The sequence below is a fragment of the Nomascus leucogenys genome, chromosome 4 (assembly GCF_006542625.1).
Source record: "Nomascus leucogenys isolate Asia chromosome 4, Asia_NLE_v1, whole genome shotgun sequence".
Classification (NCBI taxonomy): Eukaryota; Metazoa; Chordata; class Mammalia; order Primates; family Hylobatidae; genus Nomascus; species Nomascus leucogenys.
In genome coordinates, this window is record NC_044384.1 from 968623 (window position 1) to 993442 (window position 24820).

General features: G+C 44.2%; 1 protein-coding gene across 4 annotated transcripts in view; it reads right to left on the minus strand.

Annotated features, from left to right (window-relative positions):
- ATP9B (ATPase phospholipid transporting 9B (putative)) overlaps positions 1–24820 on the minus strand; it is a 302366-nt gene that overhangs the window by 114215 nt on the left and 163331 nt on the right. For all 4 annotated transcript variants that reach the window (XM_003280182.4, XM_030810244.1, XM_030810246.1 and 1 more), the window contains one exon: positions 9674–9834. In XM_003280182.4, coding sequence (XP_003280230.2) covers positions 9674–9834 — 161 coding nt within the window. The remainder of the gene's footprint in view (positions 1–9673; positions 9835–24820) is intronic.

The window sequence follows — 24820 nt, forward strand, 5'->3', positions numbered from 1 at the left end:
AGGACATTCACTGCAATTAGGGCGTACTCTAATTCAGGATGGTCTTGTTTAGAGATCATCATCTTAATTATATCTGCAAAGACTCTTTTCTCAAGTAAGGTCCCACTCACGGATTTCATACGGGCACATGTTCTGGGGGCCATCACTGCATGCATGGGAGTCCACCCTCTAGCACTCACAAATTTACATCGGTCCCAAATGCAGAATACATTTACCCCATCCCAATATCCCCAATGTCTCAGCCTATTATAGCATCAACATTAAGTCCAAAATTTCATCCAAACAGCATCTGCTCTAAGGCCCCAGATCTCATCATCTAAACCATCTAAATCTGGCATGGGTGAGACACTGGCCATGGTCCATGCTGGGACCTAAGTTCCTCTCCACCTGTGGACCTGTGAAACTAGAAAACAAGCTATCTGCTCCCAAAATACAGTGGTGGGACAAAGGTAAATAGATATTTCCATTCCAAATGGGAGAAACGGGAATACAAGATCACTGATCCCAAGCAAGTTTGAAATTCAGCAAGGCAAACTGTTAAGTTTCGAGGGCTGAGAATAATAAAAGAACTGTGTCTCAGTGCTCTGCCCTTAGACCGACAGCTCCATGGCCTCTGCACTGCTCATGCCAATTCTGACCTTGGGGTCATTCTTCCTCTTTCTGAAAGGGAGCACATGCTTGCAGCCAGTAGCTCTATCAAGTTGTTTCCTGCCTATAAGATTCTGGGAGTCCAACAGACTTCTCTCATCTCATCCTGTCTCTGTTCCTTTAGGTCAAGCTGGTAGTTTCTGCTGATAAAACATGATGGGTCTCCTGTGCATATCCTGAGAGTCCACACTATTAGAAAACAGACTCCAACACAGATCCTTCTTGGATAACCCATCTCTATTCCTGGTTTCTGCAGAGTTGCTGAGTAGATCCTTTAGTCAGCCCCTGAGATGGTCTGGCTCTGTGTCCACACCTGAGTCTCATCTCGAATTGTACTCCCCATGTGTAGAGGGAGACAGGTGACTGGATCATGGGGGCGGTTTCCTCCATGCTGTTCTTGTGATAATGAGTGAGTTCTCATGAGATCTGATGGTTTGATGAGCGTGTGACAGTTCCTCTGATGGTCTGGTGAGCGTGTGATAGTTCCTCTGATGGTTTGATGAGTGTGGGATGGTGCCTCCTTCACATGCTCACGCCTTCTCCTGCTGCCATGTTGTGATAATGAGTTCTCATGAGGTCTGATGGTGTGGTGAGGGTGAGACAGTTCCTCTGATGGTCTGGCGAGCATGTGATAGTTCCTCTGATGGTTTGATGAGTGTGGGATGGTTCCTCCTTCACATGCTCACGCCTTCTCCTGCTGCCCTGTGAAGGTGACTACTTCCCCTTCCGCCATGATTGCAAGTTTCCTGAGGCCTCCTTAGCCATGCAGAATTGTGAGTCAATTCAACCTCCTTTGTTTATCAGTTACCCAGTCTAGTATAGTATCTTCACAGCAGTGTGAGAACGGACTAACACCTGCCCTTAATCTATCTCTTCAAAGAGCAAAACGCCACCTGGACACACCCTTGGTGAATGCTTTCCAAACAGTGAATCTCGCAATATTAGCATTTTATGTGATCTGGATAGGCTTCAAATTTTCCAAATCATCAATACCTGAATATCAAATCTAGGTCTAAAGAAGTTGAAAACACTCTTTTCACCAAGCATTCTACCTGGAAAACGAGGTCTTACTAAAGATGTTTGGTAAATAAGCAAAAACCTGTAAAATGTCACAGGAAGGGCACCTAACCGAAAAGTAACCTGATAAAGCTCCTAAAAGTTTTCCTTCAGAAAAGTTCTCTCCTAAATCCAGGAGCAATGACTGCTGTGCCTGTGCTGCCTGACACTTTTGGTCTTCCATCTGGGAGTGTGCCGACTGCACAGAGCACTTGGGGTCCCTGGTCCATCTGCTCTGGAAGCTCACGGGCAAGCATCCCCACGCTCACTGGGTTGGAGGCCAGACTCTTGGTAAATGAGAGGAAACCCTGTCTCCCAAGCCACACAAACACCCTTCACCTTCCGTGCTTTCAACAAAGCCACTGTATTTACAAGAGGCTCTTCAGTGTTCTCAGAAGGAACACCTTTATCACTCTGTCAAACAACATTCTGCCTCTAACAGCCACATATGCCTCATGTGGGAGTAAAAACACTCTGACCCAGCACTGATATGACAGTTTTTGCACTATCAACTACAATGGTATATAGCATTTCAAAGCATATGGACGAAAGAGTTAATAAAGAGGGAAGTAACTGCAAGTTCCTGACCTCAGAGAACTTTAAATGAATACAGAATTCTGATTATCAGTTTTCCTTTTCTTATGAGAGATGCACAGCATTTAGGGAACATATATGAACTTTAGAATTACAAAAGTAAAAGTTAAATACTATAATATTTTCCTTTGAAATTTACAATGTAAATTGTATCAAGTAACTCAAAATATTTTACTTCATATAGAGGAATTTTTATAAAACAGCTTAACTTTCTTAAATTTGAAAAGCCTTTTAAGAGTGTTAGGACGACAGAGAAAAAAGCACTTTACTTTTCAGATTTGTATACTGTGCAAAACCAAAGCACATTTTAGAAGTCTTACCCTTAATTCAATCAAAAAGCATATTTAGCAAATACTAGAATGTATCGTTACTCATATTTTATGGAAACTTTGCAAAAGGAAAACAAACTTGGCTTTAATCAAATGTGAACTTTAATTCCCCGTATCAGTGTCCTGTGCTTTTGACATCAACGGTTCTCAGCCCTGCGTGCACCCTGTGTAACTGCATCCTGAGTGACAGAAACACAGTAGAGCCTTGTGTTGCAGTGGGTGTGAGACGTTCTGGAGCTAAACAGAGGGGAAGTGACAGTTCTGCTTTGTAAGTCTCTCCAAGCATGAACATGCTAAACATAAAACAGCTGACTGAAAAACCAGAGCAAGAGACCTGCAGAAAGCCGGCTATCATCCTCATTTTCTAAGCAGACACTAGAGAAGGATAAACAGACTTAACCTGGGGTGTGGGTGTTGTATGTAGATATAAATATGCATAGTCATATTTGTAAGTCTGTATAAACACATTGGAAAGGTTTGACAGAATTTAAGTAGAGATAGCAGGATTACAGATAATACTTATCTTCTTCTCTTATTATTAGGTATTTTTTTTTTCTTTCGAGACAGGCTCTTGCTCTGCTGCCCAGGCTGGAGTGCAGTGGCGTGATCCTGGCTCACTGCAGCCTCAACCTCCGGGGCTAAAGCAATCTTCCTGCCTCAACCTCCCAACTAGCTAGGACTACAGGCGCATGCCACCATGCTCGGTTAATTTTTTGTTTGTTTGTTTGGTTTTTTTTTTTGAGAGACCAGGTTTCACCATGTTGCCCATGCTGGTCTCTAACTCCTGGACTCAAGCTATCAGCCTGCCCTATTTTCTATTTTGTTTTACTATAAATACATATAATTACTAAGGTATGAAAACAAAAATTAGTTTTAGTTAAAAAATGCTTATTACATAAACTAATTTTCATCACTATAATTAATTTTTCTTGGTAACTGGATAAAGGAAAGAGGTCAAATCTTTCTATATTATTTTACTAAAGAAAGAAGTGGTTGGAGATAGTCCATATAAATAAAATATTTCACTAAAATGTAATAAAAGTCTCAATACTGCTCAATGCCGTCAGTTAAAGACAGAGGTGCCCCAGATACAAAAGGAAGCAAAGCTCTCATTAGGCCTTTTATGTGGTGAAAGAGAAGCAGTCTTGAAAGGAACATCATGTGACATTCTAGAACCGAAAGAAATCAACTGACATTAAGAAAAATCAAATTAATGAAAGCAAAGAAGAAAAAGGAATTCCTAGAAAAAGATGTGTTTGCTCGACAAAGACAGGAGCAGGCGCCCTGTGCTGGAGGCTGGGGAGGCTGAGCTGGAGTGCACGTGTGCCAGCCACAGGCCATCTCTGCTGTGCTGGAGGCCGGGGAGTCTGAGCTGCAGTGCACGTGTGCCAGCCACAGGCCATCTCTGCTGTGCTGGGACAATGTGCTTTCTCTGCCAAGACATTTTCCCCAGGTCTTCCACGGTGGCCTCACCATGCAGGCTGCTGCTTAATGAGCACCAGGCCAGGGAAGCCCCACATTGCTCTGAAGCCCTGCAAGGTTCTCTCTGTTCCAGTGCCCGGTTTGACTTTACTAACAGTGTTTACCACTATGTGACTGTTTCATTTAAATGCTTATGCCTATCCCCTCCAATTAAGAAGAGGCCAACAGCACTGGATGGCTTGCCCATTCGCTCTGTCAGCAGGGGCCGGTGCATCAGCTTTGACTATTTACTGACCACAACACTTACCTTGCTGCCTTGTATTGTTTCTTTCTTTTTTTGAGACAGAGTTTTGTTCTTTTGCCTGCCCAGGCTGGAGTGCAGTGGCACGGTCTCAGCTCACTGCAACCTCTGCCTCCTGGGTTCAAGCGATTCTCCTGCCTCAGCCTCTCAAGTAGGTGGGATTATAGGTGTGTGCCACTATGCCCCACTAATTTTTGTATTTTTAGTAGAGACGGGGTTCCACCATGATGGCCAGGCTAGTCCCAAACTCCTGACCTCAGGTGATGCACCTGCCTCAGCCTCTGAAAGTGCTAGGATTACAGGCGTGAGCCACCGCGCCCGGCCAAAATAAAAAGCAATGGGATTGAATGTGAATAATACACACCGTATTTTCCAAGTCTTACTTCAAACATAATCATTAAGGTTATTCTTCTGTAAATGAAATTTACCCTGCTAAAAGCCCTTATCCTTTTTGAAAAAAGACTGATCAAGAATATGTAGGATGATTCGCTAGAAGCACCCTTTGACTACTGCAGTAATGCCAAGAAGGCTGCGGCCCGGAGGTCTAGTGCAAACACTGAGTATAAACCAAACAGGACAGCAAAATGAAAGCAAATGTCGACTAGATAAAGCATGTAAGTGGATGGGAGAGGGAAGACGAGCTGACTTGAAATATTTTAAGGTCTTAGCATTGATTGAGAGGAGAGTAAAGAAAAAGCTTAACTTTAAACTTTACTAAATATTATATATTAAATATGTAAAATTTCTAAGGAAAACACAATAATAGAAATATAGGGTATCACTTCAAGTTAAAAAAAATGGAATTTAAAAATCTCCAAAGGTTGCAAGAAAGAAAAATACAGAAGTAAAACAAACAGCAAAAATAAGGTGGCATAAATTAATGCAAATAAAGTATTAATCACAATAAGTGTAAAGATGGCAGCATGGGACTTAAGAAAACACCACTACCACCTGGCTAATGCTGTTTATAAGAGATTTTCATTCACCAGAATAATAAGAGCTATTCTAAACCTCTACGCAACTAATAACATAGCCTCACAATATATATATAAAGCTAGAATTCACAAACTGGCATGGGAAAATGGACAAATTCATTATTACGGTGACAGACTTGCACACTCTTAGTAACTAAAAAGTTGAGTTTTTTTTTAAAAAGGCAGTAAAGCACATACATGATATTAAAAATTAAAGAAGATCAATCTAATGGATATCTATAGAATAATTTCATGTAAAAAATATATATTTTTAAAGCACGCATGGAATATTTATAAAATGACCATGTACTAATCCACAAAGCAAGTGGTAACGAAAACAACATGCTATGAGGCTCTGGAAGCAACTTGCAGGAGAAGAATCCCAAACACGTTCTGTGTCATGAAGCTCTGATAAAAATGAATGCATAACCTAATATAACCCAAAGGCAGTATCTCAGAAGTGTCTATCAACATATTTTGGGAGTTGGGATACATTTGCTGCATCGAAGAAAAATATGCTGCCCTTGAGACAAGTTCTCAAGCTGGCACAAACACGCATATGTGCCCCTCTATGTGCCTTACGTGGAGCTACTGAGAACCAGAGACTCGACTCCCATTTGTCAGAAGGTCTTTGCGTGAGCAAGGCTACAGTGTCAGGAGGGGCTCACTGCAGCTCCAGGAGCAGAAGCAGCTCCTCCATCTGAGTCAGTCACTGCAGCCTGCTTTGCCTGAGACAGGCATTCCAACAGGCAGAAACTAAGAAAAGCAGGAGAAATGTCTTATTTCCTCCTTCACTGGGTGGCTAACCTGTCTTCTCACACGACACTGGACAATACAAAAATGGAAATTAGGGTTCATTGATGTGTTTGGAGACAAAGGAGACTCTTGGGGAGTGGGTGGCATCAAATAGAGGAAGCTGGTGGAGAGAAGATGCAATGTGTGAAGGGCCTGGGATCAAAGTGAGTATTTAGGCTGAAGAACAAATGAGAACTACATGAAACACCATCACATCTGAATAAGTAAATTCTGGCATGACAGTCAGATAAAAAAGGCAGGTTACTTTCTGGTTATACTTTGTTTACTGCCACTTAGCCAATGGGGGGTGGGTATTTTGAGGACAAAGATTATATCTCCAGAGTCCACTTGTGGCACTCAATACATGCTGGCCCTCCCTCCCTCCCTTTCTTCCTTCCTGCTTTCTTCTTTCTTTTCTTCCCTATGTGGCCCAGGCTGGAGTACACTCGGCTCGCTGCAGACTCCCTGCGTCCGCCTCCCGTGATTCTCCTGCCCTGCCCTGCGGGCTGCCTGGGATTGCCTGCGCGCCACCACCCCTGCCTGGTTTTTCTCCTTCGGCTGGAGGCGCGGTTTCGCCATGTTGGCCAGGCTGGTCTCCAGCTCCTGACCTCGAGTGGTCTGCCCGCCTCGGCCTCCCGAGGTGCTGGGACTGCAGACGGAGGCTCGCTCATTCAGTGCTCAGTGTTGCCCGGGCTGGAGTGCGGTGGCGTGGTCTTGGCTCGCTGCAGCCTCCGCCTCCCAGCCTCCTGCCTTGGCCTCCCAGGGTGCTGGGATTGCAGCCTCTGCCCCGCCGCCGCCCCGTCTGGGAGGTGGGGAGCGTCTCTACCCGGCCGCCCATTGTCTGGGTTATGAGGAGCACCTCTGCCCGGCCGCCCCGTCTGGGAGGTGAGGAGCACCTCTGCCCAGCCGCCACCCCGTCTAGGAAGTGAGGAACGTCTCTGCCCGGCCGCCCATTGTCTGGGTTATGAGGAGCACCTCTGCCCGGCCGCCACCGTCTGGGAAGTGAGGAGCGCCTCTGCCTGGCCGCCCCGTCTGGGAAGAAGTGAAGAGCGTCTCTGCCGGGCCGCCCCGTCTGGGAAGAAGTGAGGAGCGCCTCTGCCCGGCCGCCACCGTCTGGGAAGTGAGGAGCGCCTCTGCCTGGCCGCCCCGTCTGGGAAGAAGTGAAGAGCGTCTCTGCCCGGCCGCCCCGTCTGGGAAGAAGTGAGGAGCGCCTCTGCCCGGCCGCCCCGTCTGGGAAGAAGTGAGGAGCGTCTCTGCCCGGCCGCCCCATCTGGGAAGTGAGGAGCGCCTCTGCCCGGCCGCCCCGTCTGGGAAGAAGTGAGGAGTGTCTCTGCCCGGCCGCCCCGTCTGGGAAGTGAGGAGCCCCTCTGCGCGGCCACCCCGTCTGGGATGTGAGGAGCGCCTCTGCGCGGCCGCCCCGTCTGGGAAGTGAGGAGCACCTCTGCCCGGCCGCCCCGTCTGGGAAGAAGTGAGGAGCGCCTCTGCCCGGCCGCCCTGTCTGGGAAGTGAGGAGCGCCTCTGCCCGGCTGCCCCGTCTGGGAAGTGAGGAGCACCTCTGCCCGGCCGCCCCGTCTGGGAGGTCTACCACAGAGGCCAGAAGCAATGTGGGGGCTGGACGTGGCGGCTCACGCCTGTAATCCCAGTACTCTGGGAGGCCGAGGCGGGTTGATCACTTGAGGCTAGGAGTTCGAGACCAGCCTGGCCAACATGGCGAAACATATGAAAAATACAACTGATAAACCAACCAACCAAGCGACAACAAAACAGGTCTACCTTGGAGTCATACTCTAATTTTTTCTATTTTCCTCCCTTTCTGATCCTTTATCCCACTTTCTTTTTCTTCCTCTTCCTTCTCCTCCTTCTTTGTCAAATAGAGGATTGAGTTATTATCATTGATCCAAAAAAAAAAAAAAAAATACGTGCTGGCACAAGAACTGTGATAATCTGCGCTTGGGTCCTCTGAGCAGGACGGGGCCTTTGTAACGGGTCCATTCAACAGATACTTACAGAGGCCCTACCACATCCCAAGCATGCTCCGTTCTAGGTCCTAACTAGGACACAACAACAAACGGGACACACAAGGCCTCTATTCTCACAGGGCTTAGTGAGAAGAGAGAAACAGGCAACAAACAAGATGAATGTCATAGAGATCTACACAGAATTCAATAGGCTGCTGTGATAGCAAGTGGCTGGCTGTTTCTTGGTCTGTACTGAGCAGACAAAGGCAGCCTCTCTGAGGAAAGGTATTTAGGGTAAGAGCCGAGTGACAAGACAAGCCCAGCCACGGAATGATGAGGTAGAGGCGCACCGAAGCAGAGGACACAGCTAGGGTGGGAAGCAGCTGGCACAAGGGGATAGCTGCAGTGTGGTGGGAGAGGAGGGGGGGAAGCTGGGCCTTATTAGGTTTAATCCACAAGCCAGGCGGGAACAGCCACCTCTGCAGTCAGCTTTATGGAGTGCAGAAAGTCTATGTCAGCAGCAAGTCACACAGCTGCAATGAGAAGCTGCTGTTTGCTGCATGCTCTCTGCACAGGCCTGGCCACCCGTGAACCAGCAACACCATGGAAGGGAGCATCCACAGGAATCTGTGCTGCGACGGGCAGAAAGGAGGCTGATTTCCTACCTCTCGAACAGACTGGGTGAGAGCAACTGGATTCATTCCTGGTGACTGTCTGCAAGGGCAGTGCAGTGTGTACACATCCCAAGAACAGAGTATAGCTCTGACTTTATGACATAAGTAAATGGAAGAGACACCACCTTTTAGAGCAAATTTTGGAGAAAGCTGGTTTAGAAATAGAGATATCTTTCTCTTCAAAGTGGCTACATCCTTGAGCCTAAGCATTCTATACCGTTTTAGTCCATTCTCTGTTACAAAAGGTAGATATTCTAGATTCATACTTTATCCATCATTAGGTTTCAGTTGCTCATTCCTGTGAAAATTTTAAATCATATACATTAAGAATATCTTTCTTAAAATATTTTAGAAAATAGTTTAAAATGGATTTATGTTTATATGGTAAAATATTAGTCTTTACATTAAATAGGCATCTAATGTCAACTATTTATATCCCAATCTGTAGTTATAATATAGGTTAACATTCTGAAATGATAGTCCATACTAAAACACAGCCTTAATATTTTATCTAACTTGACAGATATTAGATATATTAAATAGAACTTTAAAATGCCAGTGATTCCACATAGATCAAAGGGCACTCACTGGACATTTAAAAGTCTGTCAGCAAAAAACAAAACTAATTTTGTGAAATTCTGGTTTATGTTTCATCAGGAAATATCTTCCGATTGTTGAAGAAGACACCATCAACACATTCACTATCAGGAAAGTATGGCACCTCTAGATCATTCTACCGGCACTGATGACGTCTCCCCCAACAATGTTTCCACAGAAGAATTCCTCCAGATTCCTCAGAACTTCTGGCTCCTACTTCTCTAGCTTTGTTTGGATAATTTCTTTCATACTGAGAAAGATAAATTTCAATAAAATCATATTCAATGAAACCAGACATTTGTTTTATTTTCGTTTTTAAACATACCTTATGGGAATGATGTAAGAAAAGAGGAGAAGGAACCGAAAAAGATTGCGGTACCATGGACCCACAAATCCTTGTAAGGTTACCATAACAACGGAAAGGGCAACTAAAGCCAAAAATAGCGCTTTCGTCAGCCGATTGAGTTCAAGATCCAACAAACCGACCTGAAAGAAAAACACATAATACATGAACAAGCTAACCACAATGTCCCTAATATTATAAATCAGAATGCATGGTAATGATGACATAAAAAAAACTTTAAAATTTTTTGGTATTAGCCTTTATTATAATGAAATATGAAAATTCAGGCAGAATTTCTAGAAATGAGTCACGATCCCCAGAGCATTTCCAGAAAGGGCCTACTGACAAAACACGAGGCCAGAGCACACAGCCGCAGTGAACTCAGACATGGCCTCTGGATGGGTGGTGCGCTGGTCACCGGCTCAGGCAAAGTGAAACGCAAGCCTAGAGAAGGGCACTGGAAGCTTGCTCGGGGCGCAGCATGCTACACCATGGCCATGCCTCTGTTATCCGTGTGGGTGCCTCTGCACATCCCCCATGAGGATTCTACTCAAGATGGAGAGTTCCCAAGAACAGGACAGTATGTACGTCTTTCCGATCTACCAGCAGTCTCTCTGAAAGAACTTGTCTTACAGCAAAAAAAAAAAAAAAAAAAAAAAAAAAAAAAAGCAATACATAGTTAGCTTAAAATAAAACCTTTTTAATTTGCACAAATCCTACATTGTATGTTCTCCCAGTAAGGCACACTACATGCAAGTCCATTCTATGGATCGTTTACCAGCTGAGCAAAATGTGAGGGCAAATTATGTTAATAAGAATCAGTTCAGTTTTTTGGCTGCATTCTGTATAGGATCTTGGAAACAGAGAGAACTAGCAACCCAAGCAGCTCTCACTGCACAAGTTAAGAGAATACAGCTCTTCTGAAGCATGTAGCTTCAATTTCGAGCTCTAGCAATCGCTATGGACTGTTTCTCCTTGCTTGCTTTCAGCCCTGAAAGACCACAAGGCAGTCCAGTGAGTAGGGCTGGGGGATGAGAGGGAACTCGGCGCTGCAGGAAGGGTGGGAGAAGTGACACAGCACAGCAACTAGGATTCCTCGGGACTCTGGATTTAGGCTAATTTAGATGCTGACTCTGCCACTTAGCAGCATAACCTTGGGCAAGCTGGGCTTTGGTTTTCTTATCTGTAAAATAGGGATTCTGGGATGTTTTCCTTACAGCCCCCAGGGGATGCGAAGAGGAGAGCATGGCACAGTGGCCACGGTTCCTACTGGGCAGTACACCCCCCAGGAGTGCTGCTACTGCTCTTATTACACACTTGGATTGGAATCCACTTTCTCTGTTTACTAAATGTGTGACTTGAGGAACACCCTTAAACTCTGTTAAACCTCGTTTTCCTCATCTGTAAGTGGTGGTACCCACAGGGCAGAGGTGCCAGGGTGAGAGGCCACTGCCTTTGGCATCACTAGGTCAGGGAACAGCATGTACTTAACTTACCTACTTATTTCTGACCTGCGTGACATTAACAGAAGACTAAATTCTATCAGATTAGTTATCTATCTGCCATCTCAATTTCTCCTGAATCCGGAACAACTTTTGAAAAGGAGTACACGCAGAAAACATGATTGCAAAAAACCTGATTAAAAAAATAAAGTTTGAGAATTACTGAGCTAATAAATAACGTGGTTTATTTTGTAGTGCCTTTTGAAAAATCTGTAACTTTGCCCAATAGAAAGCTAGCCTTTTCCCACAACTCATATATTTAGTTTATATCTGGTTTTGATTAATGTTTTCCACAAACTCTCATGAGATCATCAGAACCTGCAATTATCAAGCAAAAATAAAACTTTGTCAGAAAGTCCATTAAGTGCAGCTGCGAAGAAAACTGAACTAATTAAACAAATAAATTTAAATGTCTACTACATTTTGTGCTAAACTCTAAGGTTATGAAAATGAGCTAACTGTAAGATTTTACCTGCAAGAAACAGCTAATCTAGTAGGAGAAATAAGATGAACACCAGTGATCTATGTTAGAAAACAGAATCATAAAACAGTAAGTTTTCCTTTCTAACCAGGCTTGTTTTAAATCACTTCCTGTGGCCAACAGTCAGCACTACCATTGGTTAATAAATACTTCATGGCCTTTCACAACAGTGTAGGCACAACAGGAGCGATGACAAGGACCCCAAAGCCATGGGACTGGTGTGCCAAGTGCGGGTTCCATGACCAACACAGACGGGGTGCGGCATTCAGCAGGGTGGGGCGGCCCCTCCTGCCCTCTGTCCTGCGCACACTGCCACAGGGCTCACTTGGCCACTTCACTGTGTAAGACTTCTAACTGAGGACACTTTAAACACAGTGTCAGTTTTATATGAAATAGCGAGATAGCGACTCGATTCTAATGTAACAACTAATGAGACACTTGGCCTGCCACAAAAACTCTTCTCCATGTTGCAATACAGCAACACAGACAGCAGCTCATTTTCAACAGAAACTCTTCAAAGACTGCACATTCCCAGCTCTATATTCTCCCAAGAAAGCACACTGCCCTCTAATTCACAGCAGCAGATCCCCTTCTAGCCAAGTAAAATGTCCACAGCAACATCTCGGAGCTCCAGCACGGGGCCTCCTCTTCTCTGGGTCAGCCACAGGACCAGCAACGGCGCCGCTCCCCCAGATCACAAATGGTCTGAAAGGGAGCGGCACTCAACCAGTTCTGAAGTTCCCAACGCTGCTGTGGGTATGGGCTGGGCCTTCCCTTGAGAATGGGGCAGCTGAAGACCACAGCGGCTGATTTATCAGCTCTATTTAAAAAGCAGCACAACCAGGACAAATATCGTGCAATTTCCGCTACTTCAACTACTACATAGTTTATGCTTGAATTATTGAGAAAAATAGGTTTTTGGATTAAAATGAAGAAAAATTAAGCCAGGGAAGTAGAGCATGTTTCAAAGCCCAGATCCTTTTGCTGTGACAAAGGCGGTCTAAGTTTCAGGCCTCACTGAGGATCAGATGAAGTCATTATTCATTCAGTCAGGGAAAAAAGACTCAATTACCTCAACCTAAAGATGCTATCAATGAATGCAAAGTGCATATTTTACTCTATTCATCCAAATCCCATTAAAAAGTGAAAGGAATGATTTAATCTGGCCTTCCAGAGTTGGTCTTTTTTTGTAATAAAATAAAGAATCACTGTCTTGCAAAATGCATAACCACCACCTCACACTTTCCCCTGCAACATAGCAGTGAGGAACTGTAAAAGCCAAGACAAAAACACTCAGAAATGAATACAAAGTTTCCTTTCAAAAAATGCCACGTATTGGATGGAAACATTCAAAGCAGCCCACTGCACACCGATATGCAGGTCACTCAAAGCATTAGTACCTTTCTCATTGATGAAGACAGATGTGGTCAGATGCTTGACTAGTGAATGTAATCACTCTGAAGCCAAGTATATGTTGTCTTCTCCCAACCGCTTTAAACTTAAAGAAGAGCGATAAAACATTTAGTGGCAACTTTTCAAGAATGGGCTGTGCCTTGCAGGTGACCTTTTCTGAAGTATGACTGTTGTTCCTGGAATATAACTTGTAACCAAACCACAGTATATAGTGTAAAGCTTGTAGGTTGCTTTTATTTTTTTCTTTTCAATTCTAACAAAACAGAAGACACATTTCAACACCTGTGTTTTTTTAACCCACTTCAATTAATAGTCTTTTAATATTCAATTTCTCTGAAACATGCTTTTCTTCAACTCATCTAAAATACAATCTGAACTCTTATAAGCTATTTAAAATAAAAACCAGTTAACTTATAAAGTTACAAATTCTATAAAGAAGGTGGTAACTTTAGTTTTGATGTGGATCTCTTTCTTCTTTAAAAAATGTCTTAAATACCTGGACAGACCAGATAACTTTTGCCATGACTGTAAACTTTTCACCCATGAAATACATTAATCACTTGAAGTAATTACGACTATTTAAGAAAAGGTAACATAAATATACTTAGAAGTTATTTTCAACATTCACTGTCATCTCCTATATTAGTAAAGCAAATTTTCTTCTACTTGTCATAATATTTGTTTTATTTGAAACAACGTGATAACAAAATTAAATATGCTACTGGAAATTTTAATCTCCAAGGGAAAATTTGTGCATAATGTCTAAGACGACCACAATGATTCTGCAAAGGGGCTGTTCTAGGATAATGAACACAATAATTGCCTGTATAATCTAAAATGCTACTAATGGCAACGATCACAAATCCATTTAGCTCCTCTTTAATTTATGTACCAAGTTTTAAATAGCTAATAGTTCTCAGTAAAATAACGGTTTATACCAACAATAAAGGGTAAATACGGTATTCTGCTTAATCAAGAAAAGATCAGGCTTTTTTTTTTTTTTTAAATGAATGCTCGGACGAGTGAGAATGGAACCTTATCTCCATGACACAGCAACACTTCAATCCATCTCAAAGTTAAAACTCACATCATACTACTAAGTTCCTAAGCAATCAATGTACACGACAAATTGGAGCAGACGTCGAATGCTGTAAAGTCTCAGGACCTATCCATGATTCAACAAAGTGCCCCTGCAACACTTACTGCTGATGATGACACCCCGGGTGAACAGGATGTCAGCATCCAAACGCTCTTACCCATCTTTTAAAACTCACGCGTACTTACCCCTTACACAGAAGTAGTTTAGAATAGTAAAATGCAAAACTTCAAATAGCCAATTTAAACTCTTGTAGAACACTGAATTATTTTAGTTTGTCCTGTAGTTTCCCTGTGAATATAGGACAATTTGAAAAGCCCCGACTCTAACACCTAATTCATTCATGCTACTCTGCACGGGCAGAGAAGAACAGCTTTGTACACGGCTGACTACGTACGGAAAAACACAACTGTTAACACTGCTTGTCTTTCATCAGCTGAACTATTTGTGGATCAGTTCTTCATTTCGAATTTGGACCTTGACTACAAAATTGATATAGGGCTATGCATTAACCTAACTGAAATTCCTATAAAAAGCATATTCTTTTAAGTATCTTTGAAACAAATAAGCCCTATATTTTCCACTGCTAGTAGAATCTTAAGAGACAAGAAAAAAATAAGTAATTTTCAGACTTTCATTTGTGTTTCTGCATTTCAAATAAATGAAACTCATGCACAAAATCTAAGTAATAAATTTTATAGCAACAACTTTTTCCATTATGAAGTTTAAATTAAAAGTATTCGTTTTTAAAAAGTGATGCTATATAGTCTTTTTCCTTCTGAAGTTTATTATTTATTCTTTTTTGGATATGAACTACTAAGCCTTAAGTGTGTGTAGTACATGGAGGCTGACCACACACTACAGATGTGTCTGAGCCATTATCGTTTATCGCCTCAGTGATCTGCGAAATAAGAAGGGTTTCTTTTGGCCATTATAGTCTGTTGTTTCAATAATCTGTGCTTTAAGAATTCCCTAAATAAGTATCAGCACAACAATTCTTAATGTTACAATTTATCACCTTAGTTCTTAAAAATCAAAACCTGTATTTATACGATAGACAATTTAAAGTCTATTCTAAAAGAATATTTCATAACCTACATGTTTGCCTACCAAGAAATTTAACATTTTGCCTATTCTATACTCAGAATTTAAGTTTTTTCCCTTGCTTGCTATATAGTTATTATATAGAATGTTTTCCCTTGAACATTTAACATAAAAAAGTACTATATTTTTTGGATAAATAAGAGAAGTATTAATGCAAGAATCAGCTACTAAACAGGGAAGCAAAACCACTTTTGAAACCAATATATGACATGCAATTAAGAGACAAGGGAGTTCAAAGTAAACCCTCACACCTAGTTTACACAAACTGGAGCTACCCAACTTTTGATGTTACAGACGATGCATATTGTCACTCTGTCCGCCGACCTATATAAACATGTTTTTAAGGATAAAATTATTACTAAAATTTGCAAGCATATCACCTGCTAAGTTCGAAGGGGGCTTCTTGAGTGCAGAATGAGGTTATCTTCTCAAACTGCTGGACTTCTAGATCGCTTGAGAAATTTCGATACTGGCTCTAGCATTTCCTAGGACACGTATCCACTCACCAGAATTTTTTATAGTTGTCCATAATGTCAGAAAGTAATATCATCTCTGAACACATGTATACACATATACACTTCTCATGCTTGCCCTTACAAAACTCATGCTGACTTTCTATGTTCATACAGGACAAGTGGATTCCATCTGTTAGTGTATGACAGCCTTTACTGATATATTAGAACCTTCAGAAAGTAAATCAATATATGAAAAGTCCGCAAATGCAAAGCAACACAGTGGCTGGAAGGTAACTAGTAAGTTAAAACTTTTATTTTTAGTATTATAAATTCTTTCAAATGTTCTCAACTTGTGATACATCAAAGCCATATTTAAAACAAAAATAAGCATGTGATAACATGCAAAATGATCCAGAAACTATTTGGAAATTTAATTTTTGCTCTACGTATAGAAATTACATTAAAAATCCAGCACTGAATATTAAGATAAACCTATACATTTTCTAATGTACATTATTCCTAATCTTATTTTACAATCACCACATTGTTTATCTGAAAATCAGGAGGAGGAGGAGGAGGCTGAAGTGTAGGAGTCACTCTCATTCCAACACTACACTGCCGACCACCGCTGCGGTGCTCACGTCTGTCTCAGAATCGTCTGTCTCAGAATCGTCTGTCTCAGAGTCGTACTCACACCTCCCATAGGCGGCTGGGAGGGGAAGTCAGGGAGCGCGGGGAGTGCGGGGCGCGGCCAGCAGGGGGAGCGCGAGGCCGGCGCGCGTCCTGATCCCCGCAGGCCCGCTCTCCGGAAAGCGCCGGCCATTTCTAACCCCGCTCTTCCGAAAGCGCCGGCCATTCCTAACCCCGCTCTTCCGAAAGCGCCGGCCATTTCTAACCCAACCAGTCCAGCACATCACATACACTCACTCATTTATTTATTTCTGACAAAAAGCGTTACCCTAAATATATGTTTTGTCACGCAGAATGCTGGCCAGAATCTACATACTTGAACATCCTGGATTATGGGGGGGTAGGAAGGGGGCCCTGAATAAAAATCTGGAATCTCATAAGAAGCCCTAATTTCAAGACAGGACCTCGGAAATACTGTGCACAGTCAGTAGCGTGGTGCCCTCCGCACAGTCAGTAGGGAGGTGCCCTCCTCAGTCAGTAGGGAGGTGCCCTCCACAGTCAGTAGGGCGGTGCCCTCCACAGTCAGTAGGGCGGTGCCCTCTACAGTCAGGGGGGTGCCCTCCTCAGTAGGGCGGTGCCCTCCTCAGTCAGTAGGGCGGTGCCCTCCTCAGTCAGTAGGGAGGTGCCCTCCTCAGTCAGTAGGGCGGTGCCCTCCTCAGTCAGTAGGGAGGTGCCCTCCACAGTCAGTAGGGAGGTGCCCTCCTCAGTCAGTAGGGCGGTGCCCTCCTCAGTCAGTAGGGGGTGCCTCCAGTCAGTAGGGAGGTGCCCTCCTCAGTCAGTAGGGCGGTGCCCTCCACAGTCAGTAGGGAGGTGCCCTCCTCAGTCAGTAGGGCGGTGCCCTCCACAGTCAGTAGGGAGGTGCCCTCCTCAGTCAGTAGGGCGGTGCCCTCCACAGTCAGTAGGGAGGTGCCCTCCACAGTCAGTAGGGCGGTGCCCTCCTCAGTCAGTAGGGAGGTGCCCTCCACAGTCAGTAGGGCGGTGCCCTCCTCAGTCAGTAGGGAGGTGCCCTCCACAGTCAGTAGGGCGGTGCCCTCCACAGTCAGTAGGGCGGTGCCCTCCTCAGTCAGTAGGGAGGTGCCCTCCACAGTCAGTAGGGCGGTGCCCTCCTCAGTCAGTAGGGGTGCCCTCCCAGTAGGGGGTGCCCTCCTCAGTCAGTAGGGCGGTGCCCTCCTCAGTCAGTAGGGCGGTGCCCTCCTCAGTCAGTAGGGGTGCCCTCCTCAGTCAGTAGGGGGTGCCCTCCTCAGTCAGTAGGGGGGTCAGGTAGGGGGTGCCCTCCCAGTCAGTAGGGCGGTGCCCTCCTCAGTCAGTAGGGGGTGCCCTCCTCAGTAGGGGGTGCCCTCCTCAGTCAGTAGGGGGTGCCCTCCTCAGTCAGTAGGGGGTGCCCTCCCAGTCAGTAGGGGGTGCCCTCCTCAGTCAGTAGGGGGTGCCCTCCCAGTCAGTAGGGAGGTGCCCTCCCAGTCAGTAGGGGGTGCCCTCCACAGTCAAGTCAGTAGGGAGGTGCCCTCCTCAGTCAGTAGGGAGGTGCCCTCCTCAGTCAGTAGGGCGGTGCCCTCCTCAGTCAGTAGGGAGGTGCCCTCCACAGTCAGTAGGGCGGTGCCCTCCACAGTCAGTAGGGGCGGTGCCCTCCTCAGTGGGGGTGCCCTCCCAGTCAGTAGGGGGTGCCCTCCACAGTCAGTAGGGAGGTGCCCTCCTCAGTCAGTAGGGCGGTGCCCTCCACAGTCAGTAGGGAGGTGCCCTCCTCAGTCAGTAGGGAGGTGCCCTCCACAGTCAGTAGGGCGGTGCCCTCCTCAGTCAGTAGGGAGGTGCCCTCCACAGTAGGGCGGTGCCCTCTCAGTCAGGGTGGTGTAGGGCGGTGCCCTCCTCAGTCAGTAGGGCGGTGCCCTCCTCAGTCAGTAGGTAGGTGCCCTCCTCAGTCAGTAGGGCGGTGCCCTCCCAGTCAGTAGGGGGTGCCCTCCACAGTCAGTAGGGCGGTGCCCTCCTCAGTCAGTAGGGGGTGCCTCCCAGTAGGGCGGTGCCCTCCAGTCAGGGGGTGCCCTCCAGTCAGTAGGGGGTGCCCTCCTCAGTCAGTAGGGGGTGCCCTCCTCAGTCAGTAGGGGGTGCCCTCCCAGTCAGTAGGGAGGTGCCCTCCACAGTCAGTAGGGAGGTGCCCTCCTCAGTCAGTAGGGAGGTGCCCTCCACAGTCAGTAGGGAGGTGCCCTCCTCAGTCAGTAGGGAGGTGCCCTCCACAGTAGGGCGGTGCCCTCCACAGTCAGTAGGGAGGTGCCCTCCTCAGTCAGTAGGGAGGTGCCCTCCACAGTCAGGGCGGTGCCCTCCCAGTCAGGGGGTGCCTCCTCAGTAGGGTGGTGCCCTCCTCAGTCAGTAGGGTGTTGCCCTCCTCAGTCAGTAGGGTGGTGCCCTCCTCAGTCAGTAGGGAGGTGCCCTCCACAGTCAGTAGGGGGTGCCCTCCTCAGTCAGTAGGGAGGTGCCCTCACAGTCAGTAGGGAGGTGCCCTCCTCAGTCAGTAGGGGGTGCCTCCAGTAGGGGGGCCCTCCCAGTAGGGGGTGCCTCCTCAGTCAGTAGGGAGGTGCCCTCCACAGTCAGGGTGGTGCCCTCCTCAGTCAGTACAGTGGTGCCCTCCTAAGGCTTTTCGAAGATTCAGAGCTAAAAACGAAGTTGATAACATTGTAACGGCAGCTTCCTTAATGATTTCAAGATCCTGAATATATTTACTGTTTTTTTTGTCTTAATGTAGGAAGGCATCAATTTTAAATGGTTTTGCCGAGACCAGCCACCAATTTAAAATAATTCCTTCAATAACGTAAGCTACCCACTAACACCAGAAACCTCAACCATGCAACATCATTCATAGAAGTGGCATTTGGTTTTCAGTCTAATACACAGTTTATTTGGGTAATTTTATATTTATTTTAACAAATATTTTACAAAGAGCATGAACCTATTCTCTAACCCTTACTATCTAAACACACAATACCCAGGACTTTAGGGGGGATTATAAAGCTCTCACTGTATTTTACAAGCAAGCTCTGCAGAACTCCAAGAAGAGCAGATCCTGCCAGTGGGGGATGGGAGGTCACTGGACCTCAAGGTCCCCAGGAGCCCGGGAGTTCTGACTGCTTCATGCTTCTTTACAAGGCACACACTCAAATACTTCTTGCCCCAAGGCATATAAAAATAGATTCTATTCTAATAATAACTCTAAGTGGTACTGACACTGCAAAAGAAAGTCTCTTACTAGGAGTCATAAAACTTTAAGAGACATGGTAAGAAAGTGAAGACCATGGCTTTCTTTAAAATGATTTAAAATACAGAGCACTCATCTCCTTTCATTTTCTCAGTCTGTTTCTAATAGTACACACTGAAGAGACTATGCTCCTTAGAAATCTTTCTTCTGGGAGGTATCTGCCTTTTTATTTTACCCTGAATGTAGCAAGTCTTTATTTTAAATATCTCAGGGTAGGGTAGAAACACTCTTAAAATATACTTTTAAATATTCATTAAAGTATAATTTACAAAATATATTGCTGAAAAAAAAACCTTGTATAGTACTAAAATGTCATCAGATTCTATTAAGAACTCATGAAGAAAATTACTAAATATGTGGTCAGGGCTTCTCATGTCACAGTATTCCGAAATTCCCAAGCACAAGGTCTGTCTTTCCTTCAAGGAGCTTTGAACTCTTTTCAAGGAGCTTAAAAAAAAATAGTTGATGCGTTTCTAGTGCTCAGAATGTGAGATATTGAAGAAATTATTCCAGTAAGTAGCTTGGAAATGTTGGGCCATAGATGGTGGGAAAAGGCTGGGATTCAGAAGAGAAAAATAGATAGGACCATTCCTTTTCACAAGCAAAGTTAGTCCTTGCAAATGTAGGTGCACAGGAGGGCAGGGGGGTGGCCCAGCAGACAGGCACCAGCCTAGCCCTCCTTCCATGGAGCCTGCCTGGAACACAGCCATAAAAACTGTGTTTTTAAAGAAACTGCGGAGAATAGAGGGGGAGGGGGGAGACTACTTTCCACGTGCTTATTTCTCTTATAAAATTTTAGAAAAGAGAACAGTTACATGATTATTAGTAAACAAGATCACTAATTTTATAATTGAAACTTTAATTTCCAACCTAGATTATCTTTATAAGAGGTAATGATACAGATTAGTTTCTACAGTAAAGTGAGAAACTTCTTCAGTAATTAATTTCAAAATGTTGGCATCTGAATTCTTTCTTTGGCATGCCAACAAGTATAACATATGTAATGGTTTGTGCAAGGGAATTTACTAAACAGTATCAGTGAAAAATATTTTTATGTAACAGATTCCAGAAAGTCTGGTTTCATTAAGGCTACTTCAAACACTAAACATAGCATTTGAAGTTGCTAATTGTTCCTCTAACAGTATCTTAGAAACCACCACAAAATGACAGTGATCAGGAAAATTCCTTGATGCTTAACTGCTCAACTGTGGTCCAGCTGACTTCAGCATGTTTCCACCACCTTGATAACCTACACACAGCTGTATCAGAATCAGCACAGAAGAGATGTTACAGGACCCAGTCAAGGACACAAGGCTGTCACTGTCAAGTAACACGTCACTCCTTCTGTGTTTCTTGGCTTATTGTGTAAATATGTGGGGATTTATGAGCCACTGGAAGATCTCCATTCCATTCTCCAGATATCTGGCACCTACCACTATGTAAAACTACTCAACACTATTTTTAAATCAAGAGCCATTAGCTGTCTTGACAAGACGTATGACTAAAATATTTGCTGATCAGAACTACAATCAGTATTCTATTTAATTCCCCTTGCAATTAAATGCGTATTCACCTATTTATAATTATATTAAAAACATGAGGACATATAAAATGCTGACCAATGTCTGAAACACCTCAGAATTACTATCATCGTGAACAAAGTCACTAGGTTCTGTACATTTTCTGTTCCGCCCACACATCTGCTTAACTAGCTATTAACCAGAAGCTAATAATAGGTAAACGTTTTAATTTTTAAGGCAGAATAGCAGAATTGCAGATATAGAATAGCAAAGAAAGAGAAAAAAGAATGAAGGATAGTTACAGCAGTCTAATAGCTAACTTTGAATTACATCGTTTTTCAAAAATCCATGGTTGTTAGGATTTGTATTCTTTTGTAAGGAAAATGAACTTTGGCAGATTTGCTGAGAATTTTAAATGATAAAGGTAATACGGTTAAATAAACTTTTCATCTTGCATAATCACCCCTTTATTATTAAAACTGTCTATTTAAGAGGTTTATTACTGGTATCTTGGCAAAATGCAACATTATTTTAAACCATCTAAAATTTTTGTGTTACTTTATGTCTTCAGAGACACTTTATGAGCCATTTCATACTTAATGGCTTGTAAGCAATCCCAAGAGTTGAGAATTGTGTGAAAAGTTGCTCAGATTGACAGATAAAGTGAAAAGGTCTGTATTAATTTCCAAATAAAGAAATGCATGGCGTGGTATCACACGATGATTACACTCCAAAGTACCAATTAGAACGCATCAGAAACTAGAGCAAGTTGACACTCTACAATAAAGCAAATAATTTCCAGTTGGAGGGGCAGAAAATGTTAATATGCAATGTTCAAGACTACAAGAATCTTTGTAAAAGGAAGTAGCTAATAAGGTTTAATGATGCATGTCAGGAAGCCACAGTATGTAGGGAAACACAGCTGGCTTCATTTTGTAAACTATTTGATATACACATCTTTCTCGTTCGCGGTTATCAGCTGTGCAGTGCCACGGGGGACAGTTTAGACTTCAAATCAGGATATTCTTCTTCTTTTCTAAATTACAAGTAAAATACACTAATATAATATGGTGCTATAGGCTAGTGCCCTGACTACGTACGGCTTATCAGTTTGCGAAAGAGGATTAAAGAAGTCTTCTGTAAAATGTTGTGGAAACAATCCTGCCAGCCTAAACAGGCTACTAAGAATGAGAACCATTAAAACAAATCATAAAACAGACAAAACGCTTGGATTTAGCGAATTAATAACCCTCGCAAAATGGTCACCATTTTTCATACCTCAGGCATTAAAATAAAAACTGGCTGAAAATTCTCCTGCATGAAACCACAGGCCTACAGCAGTGCTCCCTCTCCTGCACACACAGGTGGGCCCAAGGAGGGGCCCGCTCTAAAGGCAGTAGCATCCCAGTGCTGAGGGACCCCAACGTGCAGGTGACAGCAATTAGCAGCAGATGACAGCAGCCCTTGAATCTGTGCCAGATGGCAGCGAAGGGTCACTGGGAGCCATCAACCTTCCACAAGGAAGCCCTTGTGTTTGGCGACTATCAAACTCTAAAGCTCTTAGAAACTAATTATTCAGCCAGCAGAAGACAACTGCTAGGTCACAACACTAATATCAGAATACTGTTAAAGCACTTAGAGTGCACGTATTCTAAATGTAATTACACGTATTAGCTGTTAAAAACAGGCATGCTGCATAATGACGAAAAGGTTGCCCTAAATTCAAAGAGCTAAAATTCTAGTAATTAGTGAATTGTCTTACGGCAAAATACAGTCAACAGGTTCTAACTCTGGATGAATGCTGCTTGTAGTTAAAGCTAGAAACAGCCACTTTCTAAGGGAGACTCTGTACGGAACCTAATCAGCACCCTGGCTGATGATGGAAGGCCAGAAGAACTACAGAGAAAGAATGACATCTCTCAAGACAGACGATAGAGAAGCTGTGGGTCGTCACACTACAGGGGATCTAAGAAAAGCCTGAAAATCTCAGAGTCGTTTGTCAAGGCTTCCTGCTCAAATGTTAAGTATCACCCTAGGTAGCGAGGCCAGAACAGAGGAAGGGCAGCAAGAGAATGCAAAGGCTGTGGAATTCTCACATGGGACAAACCCATCTGTCCATGTTCTACATAGAGAAAAAAATGCAGTCAAAATGCTTGAGACAACCAAAAAAATCAATGCGTAACTGATTTACCTGGACGAGACTAACTCCACACTAATAACTAATACACAAAACAGCTGAAGTTTTGGTTTAAATGTATTAACAAATTATAACTGATTCATTTTTCCCCCCTCATGACCACAAGCAGCTTACAACCCAATAGCCCTTTACAATTAACAAGTGCTGCTGTGTAATGTCTGTTATTCAGCCTTCCTAACTCTGCCAGGTCTTACTATGTCTATTCCACTTCTAAGGAGGTTAGGTGCTTGGTCAAGAGCACACAGCTCGTGGCAGCTTGGAGACCGAGCAGCTCCCTGTCCCCAACTTCAGTTCTGCATCCTTGGCCCGACACTGCCAAATGCCAAGGTTCCCAGGGCCCACTAGTATGCTTTAGAAGTGACATTATTTTCATTCTCATAATTGGATGTCTCTGGTTGAACTTTCTTTTTTTGTTGTTTTTTGAGGTGGAGTTTCGCTCTTGTTGCCCAGGTTGGAGTAAAATGGCGCAATCTCGGCTTTACCGCAACCTCCGCCTCCCAGGTTCAAGTGATTCTCCTGCCTCAGCCTCCCGAGTAGCTGGGATTACAGGCATGCACCACCACGCCCAGCTAATTTTGTATTTTTAGTAGAGACGGGGTTTCTCCATGTTGGTCAGACTGGTCTCGAACTCCCACCCTCAGGTGATCCGTCTGCCTCAGCCTCCCAAAGTGCTGGCATTACAGGCGTGAGCCTCTGTGTCTGGCCAGAACTTTCCGTTAACTACTCAAACTTCCAGTAGGCTCATGAAATAAAAACAGGTTGAATTTTCTTTATCAAAATGTTTCTCTTTTACTATTTTTATTTGGATGTGGTAAACCTCATGAAATACAACAGGCTGAATTTTCTTTATTAAAATATTTTTCTTCTACCATTTTCATTTGGATGTGATAAAACTTCCTGCTCAACTGGTATCAATCACTACCTTTTGAGAAAAGGAGGAGAGACTACATGAAATAATTTAATGTTGTAATCCAAATGACCTACCAAGGCAGTAGGCCCTTAACAGAGGAGAATATTGAATCCCGCAAAGTCACTGAGGACAGTGCCCTCACCTCACTTCGCCGGCTTCTACTGGAGCTTTCTAGCTGGAGGGCTCTCCTCCTGTGCTGCCAAAGTGGGCTGCGCTGAGAACACTCTGGAGGGTTCCAGAGGGCGCAGGCAGGCTTGGGACTCGAGCTCTAGGAAGAGACCGTGGGTGTGGTGCCCCTGAGGCGTGGTGCTCTGCTGGTCACCGTTGATGGGGACGCAGGCAGAGCAAGCCTCTCTGCTCATCCTTTGGGAACGCTCAGCCCTCAGGAACCACGCTCTCCCAGCTACATTCAGATGCCTCTTCAGTAATGCCTCAGTGTAATAATTAACTGATGATCAACCGCCCTCACAAAACAATGCTCTCAAGAAAACGGCAAGGTGAGAAAACACATTCCTCCTAA